General features: G+C 42.1%; 1 protein-coding gene across 4 annotated transcripts in view; it reads left to right on the top strand.

Moving 5' to 3' along the window:
- Positions 1 to 26,229, top strand: part of CYRIA (CYFIP related Rac1 interactor A) — a 108,988-nt gene extending 82,759 nt beyond the window's left edge. For all 4 annotated transcript variants that reach the window (XM_082641881.1, XM_082641882.1, XM_082641879.1 and 1 more), the window contains 10 exons: positions 165 to 244; positions 12,382 to 12,503; positions 13,720 to 13,825; positions 15,644 to 15,780; positions 16,483 to 16,560; positions 16,725 to 16,841; positions 16,932 to 17,011; positions 18,422 to 18,548; positions 22,516 to 22,586; positions 24,650 to 26,229. In XM_082641881.1, coding sequence (XP_082498007.1) covers positions 175 to 244; positions 12,382 to 12,503; positions 13,720 to 13,825; positions 15,644 to 15,780; positions 16,483 to 16,560; positions 16,725 to 16,841; positions 16,932 to 17,011; positions 18,422 to 18,548; positions 22,516 to 22,586; positions 24,650 to 24,713 — 972 coding nt within the window. In that variant the 5' untranslated portion in view covers positions 165 to 174 and the 3' untranslated portion in view covers positions 24,714 to 26,229. The remainder of the gene's footprint in view (positions 1 to 164; positions 245 to 12,381; positions 12,504 to 13,719; positions 13,826 to 15,643; positions 15,781 to 16,482; positions 16,561 to 16,724; positions 16,842 to 16,931; positions 17,012 to 18,421; positions 18,549 to 22,515; positions 22,587 to 24,649) is intronic.
- The last annotated feature ends 487 nt before the right edge of the window (positions 26,230 to 26,716 follow it).

The following is a 26,716-nucleotide window of genomic DNA, read 5'->3' as shown; positions in this document are numbered from 1 at the left end:
GTTATCACTCATCACCTGGTATAAAGGTCCTTTCTATTGGGCTTTCTGATGTAGTTATAGGGGTTCAGTGGTATTTATGCAAGTTATTAAAAAATGTCCAATCTTTTAAGAAGCTTGTTTTTTTATACTGCTAATGGTATTTGGTTTTGTGTTGCTTCTCCTAGGTTTGCTGGGATGGGAAACCTGCTCAAAGTCCTTACCAGGGAAATTGAAAACTACCCACATTTTTTCCTGGATTTTGAAAGTAAGTTCCAAAAATTAAAAGATTATGATGAAAACTTTTCACTTTCTTTATAGCTTGTTGATAGGGAAGTTATAAGATAAAGATTGTGTGTGATGCTAAAACCACATCCAAATGTCACTCTGCATTTCTCTGAGTTTTCAAAGATCATTTCCTTCTTTCTTTACATATATTTTTTAAAACACCCCAAAGAATATCTTTTTAATATGCCCAGACTTTTCTTTGATTTTAGAAGCAATCAGTTATTGTAAGCCTAACATAAATCATCAACATGTATTTTCCTAATAATTTTCAAGATTTTTTGCCATATTCCAAAGAAAAATAGTATACATAGTAATTGACACAGATTAATATAGAACAGATATCACTAGACTTGAAAGAAAAAGTGATATATACAAGAAATGAGGCTTACAGATTTTGTATTTTTGAGTCATCTCTATCTGTTCTTTTATATTATTTGATAATACAAAACTGTTTCAGGAGTTTTAGATATAACTTTCATTTGAAAGGTTATTTTTCTTTTATCAAAAACTTTAAATTTTTTCCTAAGACAAAATAGCTTATGAATCATGACTAAATACATACAGAGATTCTTTCTTATCTTGTTTATTTTTTGATTGAATATATTTATAAATGAATGACACATTCATGTTTAATCAACCAGGCTCACATTTCTACACTCACTCTTGTGTTCTCCTCTTATTGAATTGCAGCTCCACAATGCTAAGCATAGTTAAATGTCCTTTGTCAAGTAGTCATCTGTTACAATCTTTAATCTGCTTTAAACTGTAATATTTCAAGTATTTTATTTATATTAAAAATAAGTTGGAACTTCCTTACATATACATTAAACCTTCTAACAGAGATTTTCTAAGTAAATGCTAGAAGACCCTTCTAAGATACAGCAAACCAAATGATGAAAGCTCCTTGGATGTATCTTTTTAAAATCTTTGGTATGTCTAAAATACCTACTTGAAAAGGAAAAGTGTCCCCAAAGCTCTTGCATTCTGAAAAAGATTTTTACTGTAGATTATATTCAACGAAAGAGATCTCACTTCTGATTTAACTCGGTTTGCTGTTGTTCTTGATATTTGACTGGGTTTGGCTGGATTTGATTGGGTGTGGTTGGTTTGGGTTGGGCATGGTTGGGTTTAGTTGGATTTGGTTGGGTTTGGCTGGGTTTGGTTGGGTTTGGTAAGAGGTGCAGCTGGGAACTCAAGAGCCAGATTGATTTGATACTTCAAAAAGAATGGGCTTTGTTTAATTGTGTGACTTTTGCTACTCCTCTGTAATATACATATATTTGTTGTTGTTGTTACAGGAATATTTATTAATAACTTTAAAGAATTGTTACAAAATACATTACCTATTATTCCAACACCCTAATTTTACTACTTACATTTTTAATTGACCCCTTCCACTTCTTGTTGTATGCACTTTACACTGTTTCATTCAGCATGCTCCGAGGCCCAAATGGTGGTAAAACACCCCATTCACTCACAACTTCAGGGACATATAAACACCTAGGGGAGTTACATGCCTGTTCTTTTTTGGAAGCTCTGAAGTCCACATGCATGTGTGCGTGCTTCTCACGACTACCAGAGTGACCCCATTTGCCTATTTCGCTGTTCTTGAATTTTGGCTTTCCATGCTTCCACATAGAACAGGGTTGAGTCCTTTGTCAAGCCTAATATCAAAATCCTTTAAGGTGATAAAAGTAAAATCTACAGGAATTTAAAGCAGTAGTTTTCAACGGATGTTCTCTGGAGCAGCAGTGTTCTGAGGTGACATCTCAGGGGATCCCCTTCCCCACCACCATAGCAAAGGGGCTTCACTTCCTCTCTGCTACAACCCAAGGACTCTGATCTGCTCAGTCTTGTACTTTGGACATTTTCTTAGTATGTTATTTACGGGAAGGTCATGGTGGCTGAAGAGAACATTTAAATATCTTGAATTTTGATAACCGCCTATGGTACCAAAATTCCATTTGTAGATATACTATAATTTCTTCAAGAGGGGGAAGTGTGGAATGGATTTCCATGTCTGGTGGCTCACTACTAGGACTAGAACTATAGTATTTAAGGAAAATATAAAACTATAAATTTATAGAAATATATAAAATCTTGTTTATTTTCCCCTCAATACCAAGAAGAGTAACATTATTTCACTGAGACTGAGAAGATAAATCACTGGGCTGAAGTCACACAGAGAATGATTGGGGAACTGAGATGGGAACACAGATGTCTTTGGCTTTCTTCCTCCCTCTGCTTTGATTCCCTTAAGTGCTCATCACAGACAGCTTCCAGGAAGTGCTACAGCCATCATTCTGTTCCTGATTAGAGAGGGAAGTCTTAATCATCTACAAACTAAGATGTCTCATGAAAAAAAAATTGGTTTCTTGATCCTGCAAATCATATTTCCTAAAGTTGACTTTCAAGAAAAAAGGATGATGGACTGGAAGGGTGGGGAAGATGGGCTGTGGTCATGAATTTTCCTTGAGTATATAGATTTCAGCTCAATACGGTAACAGTATATTGAGAATGGTTATGAGCCTTCATGTAAGCCAGGGTGCCATCAGGGAGACAGAGTTAAACAAGAGCAGCCTTTGCCTAATGAAGCCCCAGGCAGGTGTGGAGGACAATACAGGCACCCAGTTCAAGACAAAGTAAAATAAGGGGCTTAGGAGAGGCACAGTGTGGCCTGGGAGTAGAGGGAGAAAGCATACATCAAGTTTCAGGAAATGGATGACTACAGAAGGAATTGGAGAAGTCTTCCTGCAAAGGTGACCTTTGGAATGGACTTAAAACAATGAGTGGTTTTTTTTTTTTTTTTTTGCGGTACGCGGGCCTCTCACTGTTGCGGCCTCTCCCGTTGCGGAGCACAGGCTCCGGACGCGCAGGCTCAGCGGTCATGGCTCACAGACCCAGCCGCTCCGCGGCATTTGGGATCTTCCCGGACCGGGGCATGAACCCGTGTCCCCTGCATCGGCAGGCGGACTCTCAACCACTGCGCCACCAGGGAAGCCCAATGAGTGTTTTTTCTACAGATCTAGAAGACTTTTCCGAAGAGAATAGTTGAAATCCCTGAGGGAAAACTAGAGCAGGCAAGAGCTTGAGGGGATGGGAACTTCAGGTGTGCTTATACTTAAAGGGAGGTTGAGTAGTTAGAGGATCTAGGAGAGAAAGGCCACACTGAGGAGGAACCTCATCTTACTCAGTTGAGATTCCTGATGGCAGGGCTTGGGCCCCACCCAGTTTGGTGACCCAGCACTCAGCCTGCATTGAGCCTGGACTATTGGACAATGAATGAGCCTGAGTAACACATGCTGGCCATGTGAAGAAACAGAATAGAACAGGCTAGATCAGGCAGCCAGGAGACACAGACATTCAAGTAGGAGGGAGTGTAAATGGATTCAAATGCTAAAAGTAGTCAAGAAGGAAAAAGCTTGAAAAGGGGATGACAGATTGGGCAGTTAACTGCCCAACAGATTCAGGATTTATTACTTTGAGTACAGAGGCTGGATTACAAAAGAGTTAAGGAGTAAGAAGTAGAAGGAGGAAGGAAGGCTGAACGGTATACGGCAACAGCTCAAAGGCATTTGGCACCTCTACTTGGAGTGTTAAATATTCTTTTTGAAGTCACTGATGGAATATAATTGAACTGGGTCAAATAGATATAATTAGGTTGGGTCAAAATATAGTACAAAATTAGACACATCTGTCCTTAGGTTTTCCCGTTGTGTAGATCTGATTTAAATTTTTTGACCTTTGCAGCAGGTTTTACAGTTTATGGTCACATTTCTACACAATCACTTAACATCTTTTTATTGATGTTTTTTCATCCCACTACTTTTTTCTTTCCATGAACAGAAGTTTTACACTTTGATGAAGTGTTATGTTATCATTTTTTTTCCTTTTTTACGAAGTTCATGCTGTATCTTCTTTAAGAAATCATGCCTATTCCACGGTCATAAAGATATCCTACTACATTTCCTTATGAAAGTTTTAGAATTTTAAGCTTTACATTTAGGTCAATGATCAGTCCTGAACTAATTTTTGTATATGTTATGAGAGAGGTGTTGGGTTTATTTTTTTTTCATGTGATATAAAATTATTCTAGCACAGGGAGATTGCTTTAATGCCCTTATCGTAATTTAGTTAACTATAATATGTATCAGGCTACTTCTGGACCTTTTATTCTCTCATTACTTTATTGATCCCTTTCACCAATTAATACCAAAACGTAACAACTAATAAGTCTTAAAGTCAGGAAGAGTAAGTCCTTCAACTTTGTTCTTTCTCAAGATGTTTTGAGTATTCTAGCACCTTTACTTTTCTAAATAATTTTATCAATCTTTTATAAGCCTTTAATGTCTACAGAAAATCTTGCTGGGACATTGATTATAATTACATAAAATCTAGGGATCAATTTGGAGAGAATTGACATCTAGGTAATATTGATTCTTCCCACCTATGAATATGGTCTATCTTTTCATTTGTTTAGATATTCTTTAATTTCATTCAGCAGTGTTTTACAGTTTTCAGAGGTCCCACATATCTTTTGTTAAATATACCTTTAAGCATGCCATATTTTGACCATAACAGCTTTCTTATGCTTAGTGTTTGCAATGGTATATATTTCCCCATTCTGTCTGCCTTTATCTTTATAGCGTGCTTCTCATAAACAACACATAGTTGGCCCAATTTTTTGCATCCAAGCTGATAATATCTACCTTTTTATTGGCATGTTTAGCCCATTTACATTTAATTACTGTTTGTATTTGAGTGTATCTTGGTGTTGTTTCCATTTGTTCCATTTCTGCTCTTTGTTTCTCAATGTTTTTCTGCCTTTCAATTAAATCAAATAATTTTTAGTATTCTCTTTTGTCTTTTATGTTGACTTTTTAGTTATGCTTCTTGGTGCTTACTTTAGAGATTATTATACACATCTTTAACTTATTGCCATCTGTCTTCAAAATGTATTCTTTACTTCATGAAGAGTTTAAGAGACTTATCACAGTACACATCCAATCACCACCCTTCCACCCTTTGTGCTCTTGCTATATGTTTTGCTTCTATGTACATATGTTATAAACTCCTCATTACAATATCTTTTTTTAACTTTAAACTTGCAGTAGTCTCTTAAACGTGTATGTGTTTGTATTTGTAATCTTAACAGATCTTTTATATTTTCTCACACATTTTCTTATTCCAGTGTTCTCCATTCCTTCTGACATAACTAGGTCTCTTTGGTATTATTTCACTTCCCCATGGAAAGGATTTGGATGGCATCTTGTGCTTATATCATACATGACTTATTCAGTATCTGGCATAGACCTGGGCATGAAGTATAAGCTTAGGAATTTTGAGTTCTTCACTGATGCTAATTCAGTAACTATCTGCAGAACACCTCCTGCATCCTAGCATTAGGAAGGACCAGCAGAAGTGGGGGTGGTGTCTTAGTGGAGCAGAGAGGCATGGGGGGAAAGACATAGAGCACATAAATATAGGAACATTAGAAGAACATGAACTTTTTTTCAAGGACTGTATAACTTTATTGGGGAGATCAGATGCAAACACATTGACAAGACAGTAGGACAGGTAGCAGAGAAGTCTGTAATAGGTAGAACAGAGAGCAAGTGATAGGCTGGCCAAAAGAAGTACAGGTTCTAGGCTGGGCCAGATGTGTTTCTTAGAATATAGCAACTGAAAAATGATTTTCCTATAAGAAAAACCAACCTTTATGAGCATAATAGGAATGCCAAAAACAATAATGGTGGTTGATGGGGAAGGAGGTGGGGTTAAGAGGGAAATTCTAAAGCTTCCAAACCACTGTCCTCTCAGAAAGGCTCTGAATATTTTGACCTGTTAGGACTACAGTCTTCTACTCTTTAAAGCAAGGGAGGGGGCGCTGTCAGAGTAGGAGATCATCTGGGCTTTCTTTGTTGACTCAGGCCACTTCCTGCTGCTACTGATCTCTTCTTTCATCTCTCCCTCTCTGGTACCCTCACATCTGCTGAGGTTGTTCACAGGAGGCTAGATAATCTTAGAAGAGTAAAGGAGGAAAATAAAGAATGTTTTTGGTCACTTTACAAATGAAACAACACAAGCAAAAAGCAAAGGAGCAGAACAGACCTGGGAAGGAATTTGTTTATGCCATCGTAGGGATTCATTCACAAAGATTCTTTCAGTTTCTAGCACTTTTGCTTTTTAAGCGCTTTTCATCCGTCAACATCCTCATTACGATCCTACAGGTCATAGACCCCACAGGAACATACAGGGAGGAGACGGGGCTCTTGTTAGCTTCCCTCCCTTTCCCAAGAATTAATATGAGACCCAGAGAGATTAATAGGCTTTCCCTGAGGTCTCATGTTTAGTGAGTAGTAAAACTGATGGTAGGATCTGGGTCTCCAAAACTACACCCTTGGAACTCCCCCTTCCCCCATGACATCACAGGGATCTCACAGCATGTGAATGAAATAAACAATCCTTCAAGTATCTTAACCCTCCCTGATCTTTGCAGTCCCTCATCTGATTGTTCCTTGGGACAGGGCTCTGGCATATGATGACTAATGCTCCTGTACAAATAAATATGTCAACCAGTCACACTTACTTACATCTTCCAATGGACCTTCACAATTTTACGTTGTTTGTGTAAGCAGTTAGTATTGTGCTATAAATCATTTCCATTTTACATGCCCAAATGTTAATATTAGATAGTGATGTTTCTTAGTTTATCCTGAAGGGGCGAGGTGTGGAGAAGTGAGGAAGTGGGTGGGGAAGAAGAGCCATAGATTTAATTTATGGCTTTGGCAAATTCTTTCTGCTGTACCTTTCTTCTGTGTTTATACAACAACCAGTGGGGTACAGAGATAGGCATGTATCCTATTGATGAAATGCCAGGGCTTCCTTCGAAGCCAAAGACATCTCCAAATAAATTGTGTCTTCTTCTCACCTTATCTTTGGTTAATTTGTTTGATTCTCTGTCAGCTTTTCCACACAGTACTGAATAGGTTGTTAGGAAAAGGTGTGTGGGTTCCCGGTGCTTGTAGAGACAGGGCTCGTCCTTGGCTGATTTACAGAGATAAGAACCCTTTGATTTGACAGCCCTGCTCTGGGTTGAACCCTGCTGCCTTGCCCTGGGGTATGTTCACCAAAGATGTTCATTCCTGACAAACAAAGCCCATGGCCACCTTCCTCTCCATCAGCACAGTGGAATGCCAAGCATTCTGCTTTCAGTAAATATCACAGTCCTCCACTGTGAAACCTCTACCTGACCCTGGTGACTCCAACATGCTGACAGTGAATATCCACTGTCACTAGCAAATTGAGCCAAAGGAGGATAAATAGATCCCCTGTAAACAGAATGAATACTGTTTAACTTTCTTAATTGATAAGATGGTACTTTTACATTAAAAATTCTGGGCACTTGGAATTCAGCAAGTTCTTGACAATAAATATATGTGTTCAAGGTCACAGTGCACATGATACATTTTCATACTTTCTACAATAGCAAGTCCGGAATAGGGGGTTTAAATCATCACCCGGGGAAAAGCCTGGATAGGCTTGTTCCAGGGCTCCTACGGAGTGTTGGTTTCTGAAATTGCCTGTGTAAATCACAGGGTTTTTTAACAGCTTTATCGTTAGACAGGAACAGCCCAGCTTTCTGTAACCATCCTCCTTAATTTTGATGAAATAACTGGTGATGATTAGAAATTTAGAACATGATTCTTAGAAAACATATCACCAAATAATTCACCTACTGCAACTGGAAATAATGACGCATTTCCATCATTAATATTATTGGTGTGCATTTGTGTGTGCATGTGTGTGTGTATACCTTTGACTAAAGGTCAATTTTGTGTTAAAAATAGAAAAACAAAACCCATAATTCAGAGTTCCTGTTCACTCAGCAAATGCTGTAGGAGGTTGCTGACAGGTTAAATATAGTAACCTTTTCAATCACTAATTCTTCAAGGTCTTTTTCAAGATGTCTCTCCTTGACATCCGAAGACACAGTACATTTTAAAAACATGGTAACCAACTGAATCTGAATCTGGAGAATGCCAAAAGTATAGACCCCACAGCCTCTCAAAGGACTACTCCAAAATGATAACAGCCTTAGAATTGGGAGAATAAACATTAAATGCAGTTTTTCACTCATCCAATATTCTATTAATGTGTTATCCACACTGAGGAAACGCTGATGCTGTAGATAAATGATGGAAGATTTAAAAACACAATGTTAATGAAGATGTGAATAGCCAATCTGATTGTAGGTGAATGCATATTATCTTCATGGTAATAGAGAGACATGCAGCACTGTTAAAGAGAGAGACAAGACAGAAGAGAGGATCTAGAAGTAATAGGACCTTCATTTATTTTGCTGCTTCCCACAGCCCACTTTCTCTGTCACCTGGTCAATTTCCTCATTTATTCATTGAGTCATGACATGTTTAGTGAGTGTCTCCAATGGGTAGGGCATATGGGAACACTAAGGACAAGAATACAGACCCTGTCTCCAGAGATCTCAGAATTCAAAGACAAGCAGAAAAACCATCACAAAACAATGTGAGAAGTACATTTAAATCATATGTTTCAACTATTCAGCACATTTTTCTACCAGCATCTACTGCGTGCCAGGCACCGTGTTAGGTCCTGGAAATGAAACAAATAAGGCCTGAGTCTTACAGGCTAAAAGATCAGATTCTCACTAATTAGTCCTAAGTGTCTGATCATTTAGCTGGGGGATCCAAGTGGGATGAATCATGAACTTAGGGATTTGGGCCAATACCAAATGTCACTTAGGGTTACACAGTCCTTTCCCCATTTGAAAAAAGATGAAGACAGACAGATGAGGCCTTCTTCCAGTTGGTCCTCTCTACCTCGGAAATTGATGCCACTTGTGATTTGAGTCCCCTGAGACTCTTACAGCTGCCTGGCCCAGAAGACAGGGACTGTGCTGCTGGCACCAAGGGCTTAATTATTAACTGGAAGAAAAGGTGACTTCAGTTCCATGACAGAGGAGAGAGGAAAAAACTAGGGCTTGCAATAAGCCTAACAAATTATGGAAGAAAATGAGCCAACGCATTTCTAAGTCAGAATCATTCCCAAAGAAGAAATGATGGCTTGGATTTCTCCCACCCCTCCCCACCCCATCCCTGTCGAACGGGGCCACGTGAGAAACATTTCCAATAGGACACTAGGATATCTGCCAAAAGAAATGTTTTCCCAGAGAGGGAGGCTGGGGACTGAGGGTCCTGTTTCACAGATCACTCTGGCTGGCAGGGGGGAGTTCCTGCAGGCCGGAAGTGATTCACCATAACCCCCAACTCTGCCACCTCTGGGAGAGGAGTGGTATCGTCCTGCATGTCACTCATCCAGCTCTTCGTGGTCCCATCAACGTCAGTGTGAATTTGTATTAGAAAGCGTCACTTCGCCTGGGATGGAGAGATGCTTGCCTGTCTGTGGCCAGTACCACTTTTAGGCCACTCTACTGGAAACTGTCTTACTTTTGAAGCACTTAAGAAAGGCCTCTGTTTTTAAAAACTGAGTTTGAAATCTTTCTCCTTTGGTGTTTCAGTAACCATCAAAAGAATGGGGGCTTTTTGTTTTTGTTTTTCCAATGCTCCTCTTCTAGACCACTTAGCTTTAATTCTGTTTTGTTTAAATCTTATCAAGTGGTGACTTGCTAAGATGGAGTCATATGACAGCCAAGATTAGGAGCCTTTTCTGTTCTCCAAGTGCCTTCCTCTCCCATACTTCTTTTTATTTATATTCAAATAGACTTACCTCTCAGAATCTTGGTCCCAGACTCTCCTTTTCTTTTCCTTCTCAAATATAAATCTGTATAGGAAATTGTCTTTGTGTTTAGCTTGTGAGTTTTTGATACATTCATCCAAAGGGGAAAGGATTAGAGTCAAAAGTATTTGATTTTTTGTTCTCTAGGATCTTTGCATTTTTGTCATATGTTTTCTTCCCTGACTTTCTTCTTACTTGGGAATTGCCAGCCTTACCCTGGAATTCTGTTCATTGAAACGTGTCCCTCAGTTACAGGCTTCCTAGCTTGGGGGTTTTAGGTTTCTGTTTAAGACGCCATATTGCTTTGAGAAAAGTTTGGGAAAACAGGAAAAGATGAAATATATAGTGTATTGTGACAAACATTTTACCTGAGACAACTTACCAAGTGTTTGGGGGAAGCAGGAGAAGTGTAGCCAAGGATAAAGGAGGAGCATGTTTCTTTCTCTCCTCTGCTTCCAGGCTGGATTCAACAATGTAACCTGGCAGGTCCCTTTCCTCTTTCAAGTCCAGCCATTCTTTGGCGACCTGCCAAGTCTTCTTCCTGCTCTTCATGGATGCCCTCCCTTGGGGCTTCCAGCCAGCCAGCTCGAGTCCCAGCCCTTACATGGAGCAGTTGCCGCTTCTCCCGGACCGCACTCATCTCTCCCTTCTCTGCACCCTGGTGCACGTGTATTTTAGTTCCTCCTCATCTGATAGCTGAAATCCATCTCATTTGTAGAAGGAACAGGTTGCAGGGTTTCTGAGTAATCTCTGAGGGCCTATGATTTCTTTTCTTTTAAAGAGAATTACTATACACTGGTGAATTTCACCCTTCATTTACCAGGTAACTCCACCAATTTCTTAGGCCTTAGCAGGATCTGAGAAATAAAATGATCTAAAAATCTCCATGGGCATCACTTCTCGGAGGTCTGGCCTTGCATTAGTATAGGTCCAGCAGATGGTGACTGAAGCAGGAGCAACCACATCTAGCCCACTTCTACTCTGATACTCAGCCTTTCTGAAGACCCAGTTGGCATGGTCAATGCCTCACTTAAAAATCACCTATTTTGTGAATTCTGTTTTTTCTAACCCCCACCAAGATTAGTCAAAACTGGGATTTGATCTGGGTAATGTTAGACCAGGTATGACTCCATCCCACCTTTCATTAGTGAGCTCCGCTGGGAGAATTCAGAGCCTTAGGACTTGGATTTTTGAAAACAGATTTTTAGGAGAGGACATCTTCCCCTTCTCTGTTAGCAGTGCCTTCATTTTAGATGGAGATTAATTTCCTAACTAGCCTGGGCAAGACGCCTATTTTATAGGCATTGTGAGATAAATAAAACCCAATCTTTACCACCATTCAACTTCCACCCACTAGCCCCCCACAAAATACTCCTGCAGACAAGAGCAAACATTGGCTCCAGGAATGTAAACAAGTAGGAATTCACTGAGGGGCTAAGGGGATGTTTCTGTGGCTGTTTGAATGCGTTCTTCATTATTTAAGCTTAAATGTGTTACTTATTTTTGTGGATAAATTTCATGGTTAATACCAAAGATGAACAGAACAGGAGCCTTTAAAATGAACTCCTGGCACTTCTTGAGTTCATGTTCAAAGAGAAACCCCAAGGCTTTCTACAAATCATTGTGTTCCAGAAAGATACATCCCTGTCATGGCTCTGAAGGATTCATTATCTAGTATTTTAAGCTTTTGTAGTATGGAGATATAAGGGAGACTATTTTCTTATCTATACTCAGATTCACAGACTTTCAATCATAACAGAAATATTCAACAGCTTCTATTAAAAGTAGATCCCAGGCTTCCCTGGTGGCGCAGTGGTTGAGGGTCCGCCTGCCGATGCAGGGGGCGCGGGTTCGTGCCCTGGTCCGGGAGGATCCCGCGTGCCGCCGAGCGGCTGGGCCTGTGGGCCGTGGCCACTGGGCCTGCACGTCCGGAGCCTGTGCTCCACGGCGGGAGGGGCCACAACAGTGAGAGGCCCGCGTACCGCAAAAAAAAAAAAAAAAGTGGATCCCAAAAGATAATGTTTATTCTTCCTATCGCCCACTGTACCACTTGGCACGTAGTAGGTATGCAAAAAATGTGACCTATACAAATAAAGGAGTGCCTGCAATGATTCCAACACGCTTTGCTTAATGTGTGTGAAATATTGATGACTATTTTGAACTGAGTAGTGGGCAGAATTTCTGTTAGTTTTCCTTTCTTAGCACCTTGTTATGTTAAAGAGTAAATACGAAGCCTGCAGGAGTTAAAATAGGATTGTCTAGCAGGTAGAACTGAATGCCGAGCCTCTTCTCAGGTATAAACACAAGCCCTCTGTGTCTTTTGGTTTCCCATCTGCTTAGATGCCCAGCCCACAGAAGGAGAGAGGGAAATATGGAACCAGATCAGCGCCGTCCTCCAGGATTCCGAGAGCATCCTCGCAGACCTGCAGGCTTACAAGGGCGCGGGGCCAGAGATCCGAGACGTATGCCAATAATAATACTGAGCTGACAGCACCCTTAGTGGAGAAAGGAAACCCATGCACGCACACACACAGCAAGATTAAGTAATAGCCCTAGTGTTTCCTAGCGTACTAGGAAGAACAAGGAGGGTAATGTGTCCTTAAAAAATGTGTGAATGGTCCTTTGTATTCTAGTACGCTGATCCGAGCACACAGTGCCGTAGACTGTGTAAAGGGTCAGCCATTCTCTTCCCCAACATACATTTGATATTGCAGGACTCACATTTAGACAATAATTTGTCAGTATGTTACTTCATATAAGGGAAACATACATATGAAATCTACGAACAACAATTGAAATATGAGTCGTAGTCTGGGTTTATATGGACGTTACAAAACTTTGTAATAATTTTGGCAGCTTCTACTAGTATCACAAACAAGAGTCATAAAAGATCTCACTTTAAGTAGTCTGCTCGTCTGTCATCTTGAAATGACACGTGAGATTTTAAAAAGAAATGCAGGGAAAACAAAACAACAAACGTGTGGCTTCTGAGACTCCATAATGCCTTCAAGGCAAAAAACTACACACTCCTTTTGTTTGAAATAGTTAGTTTCGTGGAAGTATCGGCACACACACACATACTGCCACCACCATTCTCTGAAAAAAAAACAAAACATAACAAGAGCAACAAAAATACTGCTAACGTCATAATCCTCAAGCTGCTGAAACCCAGACAAAACAGCATTTCGAAGACACTAACAGCCTATTAAGAGGTTATTTTTCTACTTAGGGGTCACCGTTTAATTTAGGTAACTTAGGTACCATCACAGACTGGCAGGAATGTAATACATATTATAAAGAAAGGAAAGTATCCACAGAACCTGCACTTCCCAATGAGCACTAGCTCTACTTTAGAAGAATCAAACGGTGATGGAGGAGGACTGAACTGCTTCCAATTAGACGTGCATTTTTTTTGCATTGACGATAAGGGAAACAAGTAAGATGGCGTGGTGTCTAATTGTCGAGCCATTTACATTATGTTCAAGTGCTAAAATCGCCATCCTAATTGAGCATCTTGGACGACACTCCAATGAACTTATGTCTGTTGAGGAAATACACCTTAGCAAAGTACAGCAGGAATTGTATCTTTTGAACTCAAATTCTTTCTCAATCTTAAGTCGTTTTGATGTGGAGCTTACTGCTTCTTTTTAAACAGACAATTCCATAATGTTTTGGCAGGCCATTCAAAATCCCAATGACATTCAGCTTCAAGAAAAAGCTTGGAATGCAGTGTGTCCTTTGGTCGTGAGGCTAAAGAGATTTTATGAGTTTTCTATCAGGCTAGGTGAGTATGTGTTTACGGTTTTCATGTCTCACGTGTGAAATTCTGTTACGGCATTTGAGAAAGTATCAGGAAAGGTTCAGGGCGTTGGAAACTACCCCACGTCCGCGCTGTGCATCGTCAGAGGCCACTCGTACAAAAACACCTGCCATGTCCGTTTCTGTCAATCCACCTCAGAGTTTCTTCCCCTGCATTTATTGGTGCATTTAGAGTGTCTTTACTAGTGGGTGTCCCTTTGGTTTTGTTCTCAGCTAAGACTGACTCTTAACAGGTTTACCATGTCTGATCACATTTCTGAAGGACAGAGAAAATACAGGTTACCTGCTAACCCAAAAAGAAGTTGGTTGGCTGGAATCATGTGTTAAGTTTAATATAGTAAAATACAAGAAAGACAAGCATAACGTTCTATCCTAGAAAGTTCTAAGGATTCTATCCTAAAAAAAATCTGTGCAGGCACAGGATGGCTTTGCAGAAGCAAGAAGAAAATCAAGTCTGGTTGACAGTAGGCTCTATGTGACCACCGATGTGATACAACCCCTCCCCGAACGATAAAGCTGTCTGAGGTTTCCCTGGTTAACATAATAAATCTGGAACGAGGAAGCGTGTGGTCATGTTTTACTCTACTTCTGCCTTAAGTGAGTGCCACATTTTACGAGTTAAACAGAGAAACTGAAGTACGCTGGGGGAATAATAGCCATGATGTTGAGAGAACTTGAAGCTAAGACTCAAAGGAAATAGTTCAATGAACTGAACCAGTTTTTCAAGAAGAGAGAGCTTCTGAAGACACTCAGGTTGAAGAGGAATCGATTTCTCTGTCTCTTCCAAGTGTGTGTCTAGACCCAATGAACTGAAATCCTAAGGAGCCAACTTCCAGCTCAGCAGACAGGAAAAATCCACCGATCAGAGCAGTCCAAGGTCAAGCGAGCTGCCTCAGAAGACAGTTTGTTCCCACAGACAGAAGATGCTAGCGGCGTTCTTGGAAAGAAACTGTAAAAGGACTCTAGGGATGATAGAGCAGGTGCTGGTGAATTCTTCTGTAAAGAGCCAGATATAAATATTTTAGGCTTGCGCAAGTTTCCTTGCAACCACTCAACCCTGCCACTGTAGCACAAAAGTAGCCATAGTCAGTCCCTAGGGGAATGAAAATAAAGCATGGCTGTGTTTCGATAAAACTTTATTTGCAAAAATTGACTGCAGGCCAGATTTAGCCTGTGGACCATAGTTTTCCTACCCCTGCTCTAGAGGACTGGTTAAATGACTCAGTGCTAGGAGAAATACATGGAAGGAAGTTTTAGAAACAGAGAAGTGGGAGTAATGAGACTCTTTTCAGGACAGTAATGGAGGTAGATATGGCAGTGGGTTTGTAGAAAAATATTCCTGGGATTTGATGAGAGTGTAAATGCAGAGAAGAGCTGGAATGGACCAGAAGTCTCTCCCTGCAAAGCAGGTTATTTAACCCATGCACTCAGGGCCACCTCATCCCATCCTGGCTTGTGAATGGTTATCTCATGCACATGATCCAAAATCACCTATTTGTGGTTTTCTAACAGTGTGAGGAATTGGGATGACAGGACATGTGAGGGTCCAGCTGAGCTTTGGGAGACATTTACAAGACTGTGTGGCCACGGGGCTCTTCTCCAGTAGAGGCGGAGCATGGGGGGCTCCTTTTCCTCCTCACCCACACAAGTCACACCTCACACAGTTCTGGGGGTTATCTCAAGCAGGTTATCTCTGAGAATGTCAACTGGGGCTGCAAACTGTGCCTTTTGAAAAGATCTCTGCGGGCTACCTCAGATATGTCTGTATCCCTTTGACTTTCAGAAAAAGCTCTTCAGAGTTTATTGGAATCTCTGACCTGTCCACCCTACACACCAACCCAACACCTGGAGCGGCAGCAGGCCCTGGCAAAGGAGTTTGCGGAAATTCTGCATTTCACCCTTCGATTTGATGAACTGAAGGTTAGGCCGCGAGCGCTTGGACAATTTAACAAATTCCCACTGAGCACTTAGGTGTCCAGGTGCTCCGCAGTGCTGTGCGGCGGGGGCAAGAGAGATGAGTGAGCTGTAGCTCCTTCCCTAGAGACACATGTCATGTGGTGAGAATTTGAACTCCTTGTGGTCCAAGTGATTGAAGATGGTGGTTTCTACATGGAAATTCAAAATCTGCCCAATGCAACCCGAAAAACACATTTCAAATGTCTCCTCCTCTTTGGGAACAAGTAGACTTTCCCTGAAATCTAGCCTAGGGTAAAACCAGGGCATATTTTTAAATAGTGAAGCTTTGAGTATTTATTTTTTATTATTATTATTACTTTTTTGCGGTATGCGGGCCTCTCACTGTTGTGGCCTCTCCCATTGCGGAGCACAGGCTCTGGATGCGCAGGCTCAGCGGCTATGGCTCACGGGCCCAACTGCTCCGTGGCATGTGGGATCCTCCCGGACCGGGGCACGAACCCGTGTCCCCTGCTTCGGTAGGCGGACTCTCAACCACTGCACCACCAGGGAAGCCCCGAGTATTTATTTTTAACCAGAAGTTACTTTGACTCTTGGGTAACAAAGAGAAGTCCTGGTATCTGTGCAAAATCTGGTGTCTGGGCTTCTGATGCATATCCTGCACCTGATGCTGAGAGATGACCTGCTTTCCTCCCTTGTGAATTTCAGATGAGGAACCCGGCTATTCAGAATGACTTCAGCTACTACAGAAGGACCATCAGTCGTAACCGCATCAACAACATGCATGTGAGTCCCCGGAACTCCCAGGTTGACACACGCATGCTCCAGGCATCGGGAGGGGCACAGGGAGACGACAGAGCCTTTGTCTGTAATTCAATTTCCAGAGGACACTGTTTTGAGATGTTGACCATCTCTTTATCAACCGCATCCTCTCGTCTTCTTTTCATCAGCTAGACATTGAGAACGAAGTCAACAATGAGATGGCCAACCGAATGTCCCTCTTCTATGCAGAAGCCACGCCAATGTTGAAAACCCTCAGCAACGCCACCATGCACTTTGTCTCCGAAGTAAGCAACGTCGAGCGGCGAGGTGCCTTTTGCCCGATTGCATGTAAAAGCTGCTAACAGGGCTAATACCCATTTGTGTCTCCCATTTAGAACAAAACGCTGCCAATAGAGAATACCACAGACTGCCTCAGCACGATGACGAGCGTTTGTAAAGTCATGCTGGAAACTCCGTAAGTTAAATCAGAGGTGTATTCATGGTCAAGAGTTCACCTATCTCTGTGATGATGGTGATGGTGGTGACAACATCTAACATTTGGGTCAGCATATTAACATTTACTTATATATTAACTGAATTAACTTCATAAAGAATTCTGGGTGAGAGGTGTAGTATCCCCATTTTACAGCTGAGGAAGATGAGGCCTAAATTGATTAACTGACTTCTTCCCAAAGATTGCATAGCTTGTTAGATGGCAGAATCAAAAGTCAAATCAAAGATGCAGGAGAAGTTGTATAAGGATCAAATGGAAGATTGGGTTAAATGACTGGGTATGTTATAAATATATTGGAGAAGATTTGAGAGAAGATTTAGAACCAAGAGTGGAAGTGGTAAGGCTATTGCAAAAATGATAATGAAGATGTCTCTTTCTCTCTCTCTCTCTCTCTCTCGTGCATTCAGCAGTTTCCTTGCACTTAAATTGCTAGATTTAAAAAATGGTTGAGGTTGTTGAGGATGAGGCAGTATGGTAATGAGAAAACCTACACTCCAGTGTCAGGGTTCCACTTATTCCACGTATGTCTGTAGCCCCTTTTGTGCCCGTAAACAAGTGGTCTAACCTGCCTGGACCTTGGTTTCCTCATCTGATGAGGTTCCCATAATACCATCTATGATGCAGAGAGTTTGGGAGAGCCAAAGATATCAAGAGTGCCTTATAAAACTTGATGCTCTGTTCAAATGTAAGATGGTGTTAATTTCAGATAGTTCACTTACATTTAAGTTAAGATTTATTCCAAGATGGAAATAGTAATCATCATCATTGCGGGGACAAACCGTAATGAAGTAGATGTTAAGAAAGCCTCTAGAATTGGCTTGAATTATCTGAATCATCGGCAACCCTGTCAAGGTAGGTGAACAAAATTCAAACTCCACAAATACTCTCAGCCCAATGAACGGTATGTAATTTCTGGTAGGTACCTTTGCCAATGTAATTCAATCTGCAGCCTGGATCTTAACAAAGGAAGTTACCCAGACTGGAGACATGGTAGCTGCTCTATAGAAATGAACTTGATTCGTTTTCTCCATAATGAAGCCATTATTCTGTATAATCTAGGACAGCCAGAGAGACCTGCTATAAAACATTCAAGATTGATGGGCGGGGAACTTATGTGCATGATGAGCTGGCTGGCTGAGGGCAGAAGAGAATTTACTGCCCTCTAATTTACCTTGTTTTCACAATGGTCAGATAGAGTCAAGGAGAATTACCATCACTGGTTTCTTTAAGAGCTTATTAACCTGGTTCTGCAGGTCTGGAATTGTTCTCCAGGGAGGACTGGAGGAGGCTAACGTAGCCACATCTGTGGAGCCAGAGATGAACGTGCTCTGTCACGGAGGTAATATCTCTGCCACGTGTCCTCTCTTCCAGGGAGTACAGGAGTAGGTTTACAAGCGAAGAAACGCTGATGTTCTGCATGAGGGTGATGGTGGGGGTCATCATCCTCTACGACCACGTCCACCCCGTGGGAGCTTTCTGCAAGACATCCAAGATCGATGTAAGAATAGTTACGAACTGTGATTTCCCAATAAGAGCTCATAAATGTCATCAAACACACCTTGCTTCCCTCTCTCCCGCCCCTCCACACTCCCTATCCCCCACCCCGGGAGTGGACTCTGCCAGATGCAAGCCCCATCGTGGCAGCTCTCCTCGTAGCAGGAAGTCCAGTCCTGTTCATATGCTTGCAGCAAACACATCCAACCTCAAAGACACAGCAGGAATGTGGAGGTGCTGATTCCCTCAGCCTGTAGAGGAGCTGAGAGGTCAACAGTCCCTTAGCTGCAAGCTGCCCCTTCAGCTTACCCAGTGGGCCATATAAATATATACTTTTATATATGTGTCTCATCCTAGATTACAAGACACCGCGGTCAGATCCCAAACAACGTTCCGACTTCCTCTCCCACCATCCCTGCAGATGGCTCTACCTGATTCCCATGCCTTTTCTTGTCCTTGGAATATGCTTGAGCCCTTTCCTCTGCCCAGAGTGCCCTCCCTCTTCTCTGATGGGGGGATTCTTTTAAGACACTCCTCACATGTCACCTCATTTGGAGCACATCTCCTGTGCCCTGCATGGTGCAGAGCCTTGCTTCTCCTCCGGGCCCAGAGCGCCTACCATTTTGGATTTTCTGACTCCCTCATGGACTCTGAGTTTGTTGACAAGGGCAGAGACCAAGATCTATATACCTAATGCCTGCTTCATTGCCTGGCAGTGTCCTTGGTACATACAGCACGGCGCTCAATAGATACTCCATAGAGTTTTTGCTGAATGAATGGATATGATTGGAAAACAAATGATTGTGGTGTGCAGGTGATTTCCTGTTGATTGTGGGATAAAACAGGCTCCTCTCAGCCCAGTGTTTGCCTGCAATGGCACCCAGTAGTGTATCCCTGTATTAATTTAAAGCCTTTTAAGTACGGAATAGGACCTCTTGGTACCAACTTATTCTGACGCGGCTAAGTCGGGGCGTGCACACTCTACGCTCGTTCATCCATACAGAACAGCATCTCTGATGCTCTAGTTCCGTGCAGACAGAAGGTCCGTGTGCCCAGAGGGGCCATGAATTTAAAAATTGTAAGAAAATTTATCAATGAATAATGCAACTTGGATTACTCATTTTGAGCTTTTGGCTCCCTAGCATAGCTAGCCATGGGTCTTCGTAGAGGCTTCATTATTTTTAATGTGATTGTTTCTATTTATCAAGAAAATAAATACTTATATAACAGTTTTGGGAAAATACAGGAAATCAAAATACAGAAAATTGGGACTTCCCTGGTGCCCCAGTGGTTAAGACTCCATGCTTCTACTGCAGGGGGAGCAGGTTCAATCCCTGGTCAGGGAACTAAGACCCTACATACTGCACAGGGCAGCCAAAAAAAACAAACAAACCCAAAACACAGAAAATTAAATTTATCAGTGGTAGCCTCACCATGGACAGATGACCACCGTCAATATGTCACATATATATGTCCCTTCATTTTGTATAGATGTTTGTGTGTGTATATACTTAACAGATTAGCACCCTGCCATAATTTCTATTTTAAAACATTTAATTTGCATAACAGTATATTATGGAAGTTTTTTCATACCAATAAATATTTTTACTGTATTCTTTGTGAGGCTTTAACAATTTTATGCTATAGATTAAGTATAAATAGCTCTATTAATAACCCATGAATATCATTTGAATAGGGATTGAATTTATTGCCTAGTACTCATAGGACATTCTCATTTACCACAGTCTTTTGTTAACTTGTCAGAGTCAATAATTAAAAATACACTGGGTACCATTATGTCTTGTAGCCCTAACCTTTAAAAAGCTTGTCCTTGCTTGTTATTTACTGAGTCTTTCTGCTGAGGCTATAAACGTTATATAATATTAGATCTATCCCTACCCAGTCTTGATGAAGTCCATTTGTTCATGCATGTCTCACTAGGAAGGTTTGTTTGTAGAAGTTTGTATGCATCTCTAGGAAAGTTTCAGGTTTACGGAGCACAACATGTACATGATGGGCCATTTTTCTTTGATGACATAAGGGTTTCTTTCCAGATACCAGTCTGCTTCTAAGCCAGCAGCTACTTGCACTGTTTTATAAATCCTTAGGGTATCCGCATCAACTGTGAAAAAGCAAATATTGAAATAGATCCTGTTACCTGCACTTACAAAGAACGTGTTCTGTAGTCCAAAATGGAGGTACTGAGCTCTAGAAACCCAGATGAGGGAGAAACTCATTCTGCACAGAGGCAGAGACAGAGGGTGACGTTTCAAGTGGATCTTGAGGATTTTACCAAATGGACAGAGAGAAGGAAGAGTACTCCAGGCGGAGGTAATCATCAGAGCAAAGTCATCGAGGCCCAGAGGGAGACGCATCATTTAGAGAACGAATGCTATTCGTGGGTGCCAGGAAAGCAGGCTGGAGTGAGATGACATTTTCAACTGATTTCCTTAAAATCGTATGGAATGATCCAATACAGAATCACTCTTAAACCGTGGTCCCCAGCCCAAACCTCACCCAGAATTCCAGACACCCCCTCCTTTGGACACCTGAGGCGTGGCCGGCCTCAAGTCAAAGGTTATCCTTTCCCCCACAGACCTGCTTCTCCTCCTCCTGGGTTCCTGTCTCAGGTATTTCACCTTCCTCCAACTCAGTCTCAAAGCCAGAAACCTGGGATTGTCCCTCAGAACCTAGGAACTGCCTTCTTCCCTGTTCACCTTCACGCCTTCTCCACCACCGAGTCCTGTGACCTGGACCTCAGATGCACCCTCCCATCCTGCCCTGATCCTCCGTGCCCACTGCTGCTCTTACCCCCTCACCCCCAGGGGCTCCCACGGGCCCTCCCGTCTCCAGTCGTGCATCCTCCGATCCCTTTCAGTATGAATCACATGACTAGATTGTTTAACACCTATCATGGGTGTTTTCCACAGGTAAAGGCCCCCAACCCCCGAACATGCTGTTAAACCCACATTGAATCCGGCCCTGACTATACCTCTGACTGCATCCTGTTATTCAGACTCAAGGCTTTCATCAGCCTGAAATAGAACTCGAAATTCCCAAAGAGGATCCACTGCTCTTCTGCTGCTTCTCTCATCTATGTCCCCGTTCCTCCTTGGGCACTTTTTACAAGAACACATATCACAGGATGATAATGAGCTGTTGGTCTCTCTTCTCCCACTAGACTATGAGCTGTTTTGGGAGAGGGACCAAACCTCTTCATTCTGAGCTTGATCCCATCCTGCACCCATGACAGGCATCTCTGATTGACCACGACATTCTTTATGGATGAGCCTAAACATGCCCCCAAATGATTCTCAACCCTGAGAATCTGGCTGCCCCCATCAATCCAACAGGGTTTATCAGGCCTTTAGGAAAAAACTTTCAACATACAAGAACATTTTTATACGTGACCTTTATAAAAGAGGCCCTTAGTACAGTATACCCACATCAGTGCATGAACATCTGAGCTTAAAATGAGTGATGGTGTTCTTTCCAGAAAGATCCTTCCTTCGCAAAAAAAAAAAAAAGAAAAAAGAAAAAAAAATTTGTTAAGTTGTTGAGTTTACAGTCAAACAGCTGAAGGAGAAAAAGCATTCTGGGCAGAGAGATGACATAAAATGATCAGGTTTGCAATTCATTCAGTCAGTCTCAACTGAGCACAGGCTAGAGGAGGAGCTCTCCCCTTGGCTCTGGAGTCCAAGACAAGAAAATCAAAGTCTCAGGTCTTTGTCCCCAGAAGTCAGACACATAAAATATTGGATTGCAGTATAATATGAAAACTGGCACAGAACCTTCTAGAAGCCCAGAGAAACAACTCACTGGCCTGAGGGGGTAGGAAGGTGTGTTGGACATTTCTGAGTTTGATTTCTATGGGAAGAAATAATGTGATATTATTATGAACAGATGTTGTTATGGACAGATACTACGATGGAATTACTGGGGTATTAACAAACTCTTGTGCATTCTTCTAGATGAAAGGCTGTATAAAGGTGTTGAAGGAACAGGCCCCAGACAGTGTGGAGGGGCTGCTGAACGCCCTCAGGTGAGCCTCAGCCCTGTGGGGCAGCCAACCCTTCTGAACCATTGCAAATGTAGGTGCTGTTTGGGTCCGAGGGCTAGAACACCAGGCTTAACCCCTTTGCATCTGTTAATACATGTCACCTTCCCAACTGCCTGTTGAGGTCAGCCCCATTTTTATCATCCCCTTTTTACAGATGGAAGAAACTGAAATTTAGAGAAGTCAACTCACTTGGCAAAAGTCACACAGCAGATGGCTGAGCCAGGATCTAAACCCAGGCCTGGGTGACCCCGCAGGTCAAAGGCCTAACTCCCAGCCACAATGCTTTGTGGTTGGTGGGGACTTGCAGAAGAAGAAGCTTCCCCGGTCTCACTTCCCCCTGCACCTGTGGTTCCCAAACCTGGCTGCACAGGAGAATTATGTGGGTAGCTTTTGAAAACACTGATGCTCAGGGTCCAATCCAGGCCAGATGAGTTCGAATCGCTGGGCTAGGGCCTCAGGCATCCATTTTGTGTTTGTGGGTTTGCTCTGAAGGTCCCTGGGTGAGTCATATGTGCAGCTGCCAAAACTGAGAGCCCTGCTCTCCCCTGTCTGGATGCCCTTGTCGTTGGCTAGTGCTCCTGACATCTCCTCAGTGCTAACGCGTCATGCCCGAGCACCTGCTGTCTTCCCAAGGACACATGCACTTAATCCACTTCAGGGGAGGTAGTCTTGTTTCTTAGCTGTGACATATCCACAGGAGTTTGTTGAATCATGCCGGTCGGGATTGCAATCTGGAAAGTTGATGGTCCTTGCTGTCTCATTTGTCTTTGATTTCCCTCCGTTCCTCTCAACTTCATGCATGTAGTAAATGTTCAATAAGTATAAGTGAGATGGAGCAGTGATTCTCTACGCACGTACAACACATATGTTTCATGCTTTCATGTAATCATCACAAGTCAGAGTGATAAGATCTATTACCCCATCTAATAAATGAAGAAACTGAGATACACGTGAAATGAATAATTATACACTGAGGCTAATCCTTTTTCATGAAGCTGCTAAGTCATCATTCTTCAGAACAGATGTAGCTTTAACCCAGATCTGTGGGTAAACCAAGGTTTTCTCCATGGGTGCCCATTTCACAAAAGGCTGGCTTTCCACACTCAGTAAGAAGACTTTGGCTCCTGTTGTTTGTTTGTTTTGCTTTCCAGCATCATTCAGTCAAGCAGAGCTTCGAGAGCAGGGCACTGCGGTAGGCTGTGAGTTCTATCCGAATCTCGGCATTTGGCGTCTCCTGTAGACACTGTGAGGAAGTCAAAGAACACAGGTTTTTGAGGCAGGCAGACCTGGATCCAAATTAGAAATCACAAATTGTTCACAAATCATACATTGTTATATTTGTCATCTGGAATGGGTGTTTTAACGGCTCTAAATCTCAGTTTGCACATCTGTAAAATGGAGGCAATAACCTGTCCTACAAAGAGTTAGTGTGAGTGAAAAACTTCCATGGAGTGCTTGGGACGCGGTCAAGATTTTATTAACATGTTACTTCTCTTTTCCTTTCTTTGCATGAACTATTTCTACACCAGTTAATGTGAGGAGATAAATTACACCACTTTTCTTCAGTATATGGACCTGCCTTCGTGCCCCCTTGTGGTGCCAGTGAGGACAAGCATTCCCATAAAAGTAGAAAACCCTAACAGTTTAAGTATTGGGTGATGTTGTTATATGCAAACCCATATTTTAATATTTGTGACTCAGCAGGGGTGGCCTAGATGGCCAAGATCCTGCACTCAAGCACGTGAAGTCTGCCTCCCTGGAAAATGAGATTGCTTGTGTCTCCTCCGTGAAATTATTTGATTAAGTGGAAGATCTACTTGTTTAATAACCGTAACATAAAACTCCTTTGGAAGGAAGGACCAAATATTAACTCTGAGACTACTCTGGGCATTGAAGTGTGGCTCTTTGTCTAAAGAACCAGTGCCAAGTTTGATTTCTAAATATCAGTTGTGTCTCCCAAGGTAAAGATGAGCTGGAGAGTCACGATCGAAGCTTTCTCAGAGTGCTGTTTGCACACTGACCGCCATCATTTTCTCTCCATCCAGGTTCACTACAAAACACTTGAATGATGAATCAACTTCCAAACAGATTCGAGCAATGCTTCAGTAAAGCTTTGCTCAGTGAAGAGGATCTTTGAACTGACCTCAGAAGATGTATATGTTTACATAATTTAATACAGATTGATGTTAATACTCGTGTATTTACATAACCGTTTCCTTCTTGTCCCTGAAATATATGGACCTTCATTTGTATCCTGACTGACTCAACCCAGCAGAGCATAAATTGACTGGAGAGCCTTATCTTCGATGTCTGAAACGAAAACCCCTCCTCCAAATGGAAAATTTTGGAGACATTGATCTTTGCTCCTGGAGTTCCTTACACCTTTAACAATCAGAAATTCCTAATAGCTTGTGGTCATGTTTTAATTCTAGATGTGTAATCTCTCTAGGAAGTATAGTTATAGAAACACGAAGTATTTGATTTCCTGGGTCAGCTCAACTACAAGAAACACAACTGACAGAGAGAGTGGGATCCCAGAAAAGACAAATGCACGTGGAGACACGAAGCCAAGTGTCTGGAATTCAGCACACCCCCTCTTTCCTCAGACAGCGCAGCACAGGTGCAACTCTTTCTGTTGCATGTATTTTAGTTATCAGCCTACTCTCTTCCTGTCTTGATTTATACCCTCTAACGTTCCCTTTCCATTTTGCAAGAGGAAAAATCAGTGTGTTTGCATCAGTTCATGGGAGAGAAGCAAGAATAGATAGATGTGCTGTGGTGGATGGGTTGGTGGCTGTCGTGGAAGTGGGGCACAGGTGGGGAGGAAGGGCGCCCAGGCAACAGGACAGTCATCTCTCTGCTTCAACCCTCTGTCTCCAGGGACAGGGATATGGAGCTCTGGCTAAAATTGTGGGTGAGGTTGCTAACACTCCTGTTGTCTGTGGAGCACGGGGTACACACCCCCTCCTAATAGGAGCCCTGTCCTCTGGGGGCCATCCATGTGGCAGCAGAGACCTAGACTCTTACTTAGTTACCAGAAAGCTAGAGGAACTTAGAGGGGAGATTTTCATTTTCTGGTTATCTAATATTTAAATGGCAGCTCCTTCACGACCCAACTGCCAGGTTGTTGCAATGTATAAACTCTGGCTTGAGTACCTGGATTGAGTCCTAGCCCTGTTGATTCACAGAGTGATCTTGGGAAATTCACTCAAGTTCTCTGTGTCTCACTTTTCCTCATCTATAAAATGGGCAAATAAAACAGATAATCTCCAGTAGTCCTACAAGACTATGAGCCGATAAAAAGACTGACTCTCACATCCTTCCTTTGTAAGTAGAGTCCAGTAAGCATCACCCCACCTTGCCTTGATGCTTAGCAATATGACAAGGGTCATTGTGTCTGCAGACAGAGCTTAGAATGGAATCTTGGAAATCTTCTATTCTGGTCTCCAGTGGAAAAATGAGACAGAGGATGAAGTCTAACAGGATCACCCCCATGTAGGACTAGAACCCAGGACGCCTCGTTCCTGACTCCATGCCCTTTCTTTTTCACCACGTGGCCTATGCATACATACTCTGGGGGTGATACTGGATGCTTTTAAATAAACCCTCAGCCTGAACCATATAATTGCTTGCCTATTTCTGATGGAAGGAAAGAGTTGCCCAGGGAATGGTAATTCCCAAAGTTGGGTTTGGTTATATCAGGGTTTGGTGTCATTCACAATGTCCCAAGGATTGAGCTGTCACACCATTACTTTCCTGACTTTGGTGGCCGGCTGGCATTCCCTTGAGTCCTCCAAGAAGAGGAGAGACATACTTTGGTTTTGTTTATGTTTAATAAAGAAATCCATTCAAGTGACAGAACAGATTACCCAGTCTGTATCTAAATGTCAGTCAACAAGGAGAGGAAAGGCCCTTTTCCTTGGAGCTTTTCAAGCTGAACAAGTACAGCTGCTTGGATGAGGGTTCTCTCATCAGAACAGAAATGCACTAGATGGCTTGCAAGACCTTTCCAAACCTAGGCATTCTAAAACCCTAGAGGAAGCCAGAAATGAGGATAACACTGGGTAAACAAATTCATTAAATATTCAGCTTAAGAAATGTTCTTTTACTTG

Source organism: Mesoplodon mirus (genome assembly GCF_964341445.2).
Source record: "Mesoplodon mirus genome assembly, chromosome: 14".
Lineage (NCBI taxonomy): Eukaryota > Metazoa > Chordata > Mammalia > Artiodactyla > Ziphiidae > Mesoplodon > Mesoplodon mirus.
The sequence above is the reverse complement of the archived record's forward strand: the minus strand, read 5'-3'. Positions and strand labels throughout refer to the sequence as shown.